The sequence below is a fragment of the Phoenix dactylifera genome, unplaced genomic scaffold (genome assembly GCF_009389715.1).
Source record: "Phoenix dactylifera cultivar Barhee BC4 unplaced genomic scaffold, palm_55x_up_171113_PBpolish2nd_filt_p 000153F, whole genome shotgun sequence".
Taxonomy (NCBI): Eukaryota; Viridiplantae; Streptophyta; class Magnoliopsida; order Arecales; family Arecaceae; genus Phoenix; species Phoenix dactylifera.
This window is the reverse complement of record NW_024067702.1, coordinates 186,846-195,983: the sequence shown is the minus strand read 5'-3', so window position 1 is coordinate 195,983 and position 9,138 is coordinate 186,846. Positions and strand designations below refer to the sequence as shown.

The following is a 9,138-nucleotide window of genomic DNA, read 5'->3' as shown; positions in this document are numbered from 1 at the left end:
ATGTCTCCAGCCCAAGATTCCCGCCAATAGACCACAAATCCAGGGTGTACCCTTAGCTAATATATAATTGGGAATGTCTCGGCCGTCTGATTAAAGGAACCAAGATGCTGTCCCAAACTAGTGGATTCAAATGAAACAGCCATTGTGCCCCCACACCCGGATCTGGTGTGGATGCCAATGTGTGTTTGGCCCACCGTATGGACGGTTCTGATTTTGAGACGGCACGTTGGTTCCCGACGTATCGGAAATCGGTGGTCCCTGGGGCCGCTGAAATAGGCTGCCGTGGGGCATTCCCGGATGCCGCCTGCTAGTATTCCCAGCCGCTGTTTCCCCTTAAACTGGTTTGCGGTTACCGTTTCTAAGCTTACCGCCAGTGCTGGCTTTTCCAGCCCAGTCCAACCTATTAACAAAATGGTCCAAATAGTTGGCTAAGCTATTGCTAGTCCGGGTTCAATTTGGTGCCACAGAGACCTACTATTTGGAGAGCAGATCGTCTTATAAGACTGAGAACAACATGTCGGATCTCGACTTCGGACTAAATTAGGTTTGTTCAAAGGATTCGGTTATAATTAAGATACTTTACGATCCACATCTCTGAATGGTTGCCATCACAAGATGGATGACCATCAAAAAACGTGTGCTATATAGGACATTGTATGCACTCATGAATTATCTTTTTTGATGGTTATCTATTTTTTTGATAATGGCCATCTAGTGTTGCACTGCGGTGCTACCTGTGTACTGCAAAAGATGCATACTCATTGGGGTAACCCATTGTTCCATGGCGAGGATAGGGAGGAGCAAAGGTGGTGGATGTTAACGTGGAGGAGGCTGTGATCGTTGCTAACCGAGTAAGACGACATGGTGTGCGTGACTCCACAAAACAGTAGGAGTGTGAGAGAGAAAGCCCGTGGTTAAACTAGGGCAAGCCCACGGTTTCTCGCTTCGTTAACGTACAGGAGGCGGTAAAACCTTCCCTCTTTAAAGACTTTCTAGTTCTAGAGGGATCATGCGCATATAAATCCACTGACATGAATGCATCGGAGTCGACAGATATGGTGCCATTTATCCAAGAGAGAGCTCCAACCATGGCTATCCACTCCAAGGGGAGGAGCAAAGTTCAAGAGCTTTATGACGCGTGTAGCACGGTCTTCTCCGGGAAGGAGGGCTTTCCTACACTCAAGCAGATCAGATGGCTACGAGAGATCCTTGGTACCAAACTTCACCTCTCTCAAGTATGCTAAGCTCCTTTTTGAATGCTTATGATGATGTTCTCGATCTTGTCCTTCTTGGTGCTCTGTAATATGGATTGTAGATAACATGGAACCGGTCGACGTCGGAATTGATGGCTCCAGATCGCCAGTGGATGAGCCGAGCATCGCGAGCCGAGATGGCCTTATCTTGGGACAGGCCTTGACGCAGATCACATATGTGCACATACATGAATGCGATGATTTCTCGGTAAGCAGGCTCTTCAATCCAACTTCTGATGCTCTTCTTCTTGCTGTGGATGTTTCTTTAGAGGAAAGTTGAATGATGCATGATCATGATGAGCCTTTTCTTGCTGTAGATGTGTTTCTTTAGAGGTCTGCTTTTGTTTGTGAACACAGCATGTGCATAACTGGACCGTATTCTGAATTAGGATGTTGATCACCATGAAATCTTCAAGCATTGTCACCTTCAATATAGATCTAAGTTTGTGAAGATGAAAGGATATGCTTTTCGGTTTGACATCTGATTGCATCATTATCAATAGTTTTGGCATGGCAGATGGGGGTGTTCTGCTTCCCGGCCGGAGCGAGCCTACCTCTCCATGATCACCCAGGGATGGTGGTCCTCAGCAAAGTACTGTATGGCTCAGTCTCAGTGAAGTCCTATGACTGGTTTATCACCCCAAGTTCAAGACCAAGGAAGGGTAAGCAGCCTTGAAGCTAAGCCCTTTATTTTTAAACACGCTACTTCTTTTAGATCTTTGTTGCAAAAACATTGATCATGGAATACTTATTTTTAATATAGCATAAAACTGCACCCATGGTATATCGTGTTTGGATAAATTGGTCAAATTTAATCCGGGTTTGGTCCATTGAAGCAATATATATAAGGATTTCCAATCAAAGCTGTGCCAAATCACCTTAGAATATTTCTCCCTTTATGTGCTCACATTCTTTAATTTCTTCCCTTTAATTATTCAGTGTTTGTTCATGAATCTAGACAAGCGATGGTAGATGTGTGATTGGTTGAATTAAAATTAAAAAATCAATAGCAACCTACCCTAACATATTTGGTTCGCTTTATAAGCACAAATTTGAGAATGCGCGCAAGGATTATCTTTAACCTGGTGAATCAACAAAAACAGTTCACTCTCCTGTAGATTACCATGTAATACATCTATATGCCATAGGGCTAACACATGAATTCAATTAATCATTGGTGGGTATATTAGCAGTAATACTAATTATATCATCATAATTTTAGGCATGTATGACCTGTTTAACAAATTAAATATATGGGTAGTGTTCTTCACAGATGGGTCCCTATAAATTAATAAAGAGCAATGCATTTATCAATATATTCAAAGTAAATTAGAGAATTGTTTGCATAATTCCTTTATATTGATTTATACCATCATAACATAATGATTCTTATTTTAGGGATTGTCCATACTTTTCTTTGTTCACTTGTCAAAAGTAACACATAGACAAAATTATATGACTTCATAAATTTTTAAATTTCATTATGTTTATATCTAACAGGTTTGGTAATATGCAAGACCTAAATTTTGTTAATATGTAAAGTAAGGGATTGTTCATAATTTATTGACAGATATTCTTTTTTAAAAAAATAAAAATCAATTAAGATACTTAATAAACAAGAGCTTTGTGCTAATTAAGCTTTGAAGATGAGACCTAATGTGGCAAGTTGGTAGGGAATTTCTTGACTCTGTTACTTCTTTTATGATGCGAAGACCTGCAACTCCTGGCTGCAGTCCCCATTAGCAAGAAGGTTGGTGTAGTTTTTATTTGTAAGATAAACCTGTCACAATAATTTTCCAAAATATCAGATGAGAGGTTCTAGCATCAGACAAAAGAAACTATCCATAAATACGTCGTTAATATACCATGTCTTGATGAGTTATAAATCAAGAAACAGTCTCATGATACCAACATATTCAACATCTACCTATTCTGATATGTGTCCCCTTAGGCCTGCATGCCATTGAGCTCCCTCTGTAACCCTAAAAGTCTAAAACTAAAAATAATTTCTCTCATAGAACTATTAGACAATAATATTATTTTTCTCATTTCTAATAATATGACTACCATTTTCTACCTATCATGTGCTGCCTTCTGGTCTAAACATGGCATATTCCTGTAACATTTTTCCCTGTGATGTGCAAGTTCCTTGTAGGCAATATCAGAATCTAATACCTTGCGTAATGGTTGTAGAACAATGTTTTTCATTTAAACCTAGATATGTAAAAAATATAATTTCTTTTTCTGTTAGTCAAGGAAGAGAATGTGAAGATAAACCACATAAGAAATTATAGTATGCAAATATATATACCCAAATGAAATCATGCACTTGGTCTCGGAGAATGTATATCATGAACAGCATTCATACTCACTTTCTCTTCTAATTGTGAAGTCCAATGTTAAACATAATATGTAATTCTTGAGCGAAAAATAACCAAGACTTTGCCAATTGTTGTTTCGAATTTTCTAGCCTCTTTAATATGTTTCGTCAAAGTTGTTGCTTTTTATAAGATACCAATTCATATACATAGTATTAAAGACACCCTTTCCAAAGGGAAGGTAAACTAGAGAGATTTATAAACTCAGACAAGAGTGAGAGTGGCTCAGCCTATTTGGCTCAATGTTGCAGGTGGGCTAGCTAAAGTTGTAGCGGATGACTGGGTCCTGCAAGCACAATGCAAGGCATCAGTGTTGTTCCCAAGAAGAGGTGGAAACATCCACTCCTTCACTGCCCTAACTCCTTGTGCTATCTTGGATGTTTTAGCACCACCTTACTCTGATGAGCTAGGAAGGCTATGCACCTACTTCTCTGAAATACCGATCCCTTCTCTTCCTCGTAAGTCTTGAGGTCTCTTGACTGCTATCAAGTGAATCTGCTACAAGGTTAATATTCTTGAAAGGCATGGAGACTGACATACTCTTATAATTGTTCATGTAACTCAGGATTTTCCATACTTGAAGAAATAGATTTACCGGAAGATTTGGTCGTCGCTGGAGCACCATACCTCGGTCCTGAGCTCATATTGGATCCAGATTTTGATGGACTTTACTAACTCTATGTATCATCTATTTTGTACACATCCTTCTCTGATGAGTATAGATACAATAAAAGTTCAGAGGTTCAAGCTCAATATCAGTGCAGTTCCTCCCCTGTTTTGAATTAGATTTTATCATGTTCGATTAAATGGTGTATGCATACCAGGTTGCGGTTTAAAATGGTTGCTCAGGTAGTATAAAAAGAATATATGTTTTTAGCCTCGAATTAATGGTGTGGGTAACTGTTGAAGTTCTCCACTGGCTATACTCACAACCTACATGTATGTATAGAAATTAATACCATTTACCTTGTGTTAATGTACGTTGAGAGTCTTGTGCAATATATGTCAACTAAAATGAAAAAGAATGGTGTGGGGTACATTGGTATGTATAAACTAACATAGTCCTTGGAGTAGATTTGTTGTATATGTGATATAGTACTGTCCTTAGGAGGATAGATCAGCTAACAGAAGGTAAACTATATGTGAGGACATCAGAGCCCCTCATTTAGATGGAGTCAATTAGTTGCTTTTATTATTGGTTGAGTCAATTTAGTTAGTTGTTTTTATGATTGGTCGAGTCAGTTTGTTTAGTTGTTTTTATTTTAGTCAAGTCAATCAGGTTAGCTGTTAAGTCGTGTAATTGGGTCGAGTGATTAAATCAATTTTGGTATGTAATCAATCGATTGACTTAGTCAACTGATTGAGGTTCTAATTTTGATATGTCGTCAATTGTTTGGCCTGATATAAGGTCTATATAAAAGTCAACCCTCTCATGAATTAGAAAATTGAATTATTAAATAAAAAAATCTTAGTCTCCTTTCTGCTGTTTCTTCTTCTTTCTTCTCCTCTTCTCTTCCTTCTGTGTCTCTATAACATCTTCTTCCTGCATCTCTATAACCTCTTCTTCCTCGTCCTTTCCTTCTTCTTCCTCTATCCCTATTCTTCCTACAGTGGTCCGCCATCAGCTTGGTATCAGAGCAGGCCGGCTTTGCTCCTACTGGCAAAGCCACGATCCTGTTTTTTTCCTCTCTCTCTCTCTCTCTCTCGGTTTTCACCCCTGTTTTCTCTCTCTCGGTTCTCACACGATAAAGGAAAAAACCCTTTTGCCAATCCCTTTCACACCGTACAACACCGTGAAATAAAAGTAGGTGATAAAGTAGCTGGAAGACATGGAAATAATGGTATCATTTCAAAAAATTTGCCTAGACAAGATACGCCCCATTTGCAAGATGGGACACCTGTCGATATAGTCTTCAACCCATTAGGAGCACCTCAAGCACCACCCCCATTTGCTAGACCAAGCCCACGTGCCCAAGCCGAAGCCCACAGCCCCCTCCCCAACCCTATTCACACCACAACCAGTTCTCCTTCCCCAATCCCGTTCACACTATAACACTACAAAAAAATACACTTTCAGCGACCACTTTCGGCGACTACATGAATCATAGTCGCTGCAAATAAGGCTATTTGCGACCAACATCCTTGTTAGTTACTGAATGATTGTCCTACACCGACGAAATGCATATTTGGTCGCAGAAAATCAAAACCAAGTTGGCGGGGTGGAGGTAAAACGTTTGGCGACTAATGTTTGGTCACTGAAAATAAGGCTATCTGCGACCAACATCCTTGTTAGTTATGGAATAATTATCCTACACCGATTAAATGCATATTTGGTTGCGGCAAATCAAAACCAAGTTAGCGGGGTGGAGGTAAAACGTTTGGCGACTAAAGTTTGGTCGCTGAAACTAAGGCTATCTGCGACCAACATCCTTGTTAGTTACGGAATAGTTATCCTACACCGACTAAATCCATATTTGGTCACGGAAAATCAAAACCAAGTTGGCGGGGTGGAGGTAAAACGTTTAGCGACTAACGTTTAGTCACTGAAAATAAAGCTATCTGCGACCAACATCCTTGTTAGTTACTGAATAATTATCCTACACCGACTAAATGCATATTTGGTCATGGAAAAGCAATACCAAGTTGGCACGAGTCCAATATTTCGCGCGGGCTGAAGGTAAAACTTTTGGCGACTAAATTTTGGTCCTTAAAGGTTCACCTCCAGCGACTAAAAAAAATTTAGTCCAGAAAAACTTTTACGAATGGCACCTTTTTTCGATGAAAAAATTGGGCAGAAAGTTTGAGTTTTTTAGTGACCAAACTTTTGGTAGTGGAAGGTTCCCGTAAAACCGAACGATGTTGTGCAGGCCCCTATAAGATGCTAATTTCTAAGTTCAAAAAAAAAACTGCTTATTTTCAAACGGTGCCGTTTGACACCTTAATTCACTTAGGCATGCATATCCTCGTCTCTTCGGCTAAATCTCAATCCCACAACTTTTCTTCATACTTAAATTCTTTTTTATTTTTATTATTATAATATAATTTTAAAAGTTCGAGCTCGATGCTTGACTCTTTGTCAAATAAATATACGGATCGACAGGATACGCGGCATGAGGACGTGGCGGGAATGAAAATCTGCTTAAAAATATATAGAATTCTTGGACATCTTACGGGCAGGATCGAAAATTCGCTTAGAAATAAATTTGCACGCATCCTTTTTAGTTACTAAATGATTGTCCTACACTAACTAAATGCATATTTGATCGTGGAAAATCAAAACCAAGTTGGCGCGAGTCCAGTATTTCGCGCGGGCTGGAGGTAAAATTTTTGGCGACTAAATTTTGGTCCCTAAAGGTTCACCTCTAGCGACTAAAAGAATTTAGTCGCGAAAAGTATGCATGCAGGGAAACCAAAAAAAAAAAAAAAACCTAATTCTCTATTCCTCTATAGCTCCTTGCCTTCACCCGCGCGTCTATTTCACCCGCACGTCGCCATCGCCCGTTCGCTCGTTCGCTCATCCCTTCGGCGTTGGCGTCCCAAGGTACGTTCTCTGGATTTTAATTTAGCAGAGGCTGGGAGGGAGAGAGAGAGGGAGAGGGAGAGGTGGCCGGGGGTTGTCGGAAAATTTGGAGGCGAGCCGGGAGAAGAAGAAACCCATTTATTTAGCAGAGGCCGGGAGGGAGAGGGAGAGGGAGAGGGAGAGGTGGCCTTGGGTCATCGGGAAATTTGGAGGCCAGCCGGGAGAAGAAGAAACCCAGGAGAGAAACAGAGGCTGGGAGGGAGAGGGAGAGGGAGAGGTGGCTGGGGGTCGTCAGAAAATTTGGAGGCGAGCTGGGAGAAGAAGAAACCCATTTATTTAGCAGAGGCCAGGAGGGAGAGGGAGAGGGAGCGGTGGCCGAGGGTCCTTGGGGGTTGTCGGGAAATTTGGAGGAAAGGCGAGAGAAGAAGAAACCCACGAGGACTTCTCCTCCTTCGCCGCCGCCGCAGCCACCGCGGAGGGCTTCTCCTCCTTCGCCGCCGCCGCAGCCACCGCGGAGGGCTTCTCCTCCTTCGCCGCCGCCGCAGCCACCGCGAAGGAGATTTGCGGCGAGGTCTTTTTCTTGGGCCGGCAGGGAGAGAGAGCAAGGAGGGATTTGGGGGCGGTGGTTTTGTTTTGGGTGGAGAGAAACAGAGGGGAGAAAGATAGGGGGATTGGAGATGGACTTCATTTTTTTGGTTTTGGTTTTGGTTTTCCTTCCCTCATGTTACTCCTGATCCAGCTGGGCCATCGAGAAGAAAGATAGGGGGATTGGAGATGGACTTCTTAGAGGGTGGAGATTTTTTTAATTTTTTCTTCCCCTTTCTATTTGGGTTGAATGGTTGTCGTGCTGTGATGTAGCTTGGATATCGAAGGGAAGATGGGAGATGGTGGGATGGAATTTCTTTTAAACTAAATATTTTTTCATGCTTCTATTTAAAGATTATATTAAACTGAAGAGGCTTCTTGTCTATCTTTGTTAGATTCATGCATCTTTGTTGAAATAGTATACTTGACAGCTATCTATTTTCATATCATTTTTTTAACTATTTTTTACTTATTAAAATTTATTATTATTATAATAATAAAAAAAAGAAAATGCCTCATTCACTGAATTTGTCTTAGGCCTCCAAATGTATTGGGCCGCCCCTGGTTTTCTGCTGCAACTTTTTTTTGCAGGATACAAAAATAAATCTATAAACTAATCAATTTAACTTAATGAAGTACTTTATAGGTCAGTCATAATAGACAAGAGTTGGATGACAATAAAAAATAGAATAAAGAGTAAAGACTATAGAGATGGGGTGAAGTCTTTTATTGAATTTGCGGTGGCAAATTTAGGCTCAGCAAATGATATTTGGTGTCTTTGTGTCGAGTGCATGAATGACAAAAAACAAAGCATTCAAGTTGTCAAGATTAATTTGATGTTGAAAGGAATCTCGCCTTCTTACAAGACTTGGGTGCAACATGGAGAATCTGTTCACGTGCATCAATCTTGTGTTTCAAATGATGCTAACTGTGACAATGGTGGAGGTGTTGAGGATAGAATGGCTGGGGATGGCACCGATGATAGGGAAGAATTGTCTAATATGCTGGAAGATGTTTACATGGGCACTTTCATGAATGACGATATTGACGAATTGCCTAATAACTTGGGAAGGGAGGATGCACAGAATTTTGATAAGTTGTTCGATGATTCTCAACGATCCGTTTATGCTGGTTGCAAAACTTTTACAGTATTATCATTCGTTATTAAGATGCTTCATATTAAGGTGTACAACCAGTGGAACAAATCCTCTTTTGACATGAACATGAAGGTATACAAGGAAATTCTACCGGAGTGTGATAAGTCTGTTCCATGGACCCTTTATGAAGTCAAGAAATTTTTACGAGATTTGGGTTTGGGATATGTGGTAATTCATGCATGCAAATATGATTGTGCTCTTTTTTGGAAGGAGAATGTGAACCTGGAGAAATGCCCTATATGTGA

General features: G+C 40.5%; 1 protein-coding gene across 1 annotated transcript; it reads left to right on the top strand.

Annotated features, from left to right (window-relative positions):
- Positions 1-1,038: 1,038 nt before the first annotated feature.
- On the top strand, positions 1,039-4,384 carry LOC103718735 (plant cysteine oxidase 3-like). Its single transcript, XM_008807683.4, has 5 exons — positions 1,039-1,212; positions 1,316-1,461; positions 1,771-1,915; positions 3,883-4,089; positions 4,197-4,384. The coding sequence occupies exons 1-5, from the start codon at positions 1,056-1,058 to the stop codon at positions 4,304-4,306; spliced, it is 765 nt and encodes a 254-aa protein (XP_008805905.2). The 5' UTR covers positions 1,039-1,055; the 3' UTR covers positions 4,307-4,384.
- The last annotated feature ends 4,754 nt before the right edge of the window (positions 4,385-9,138 follow it).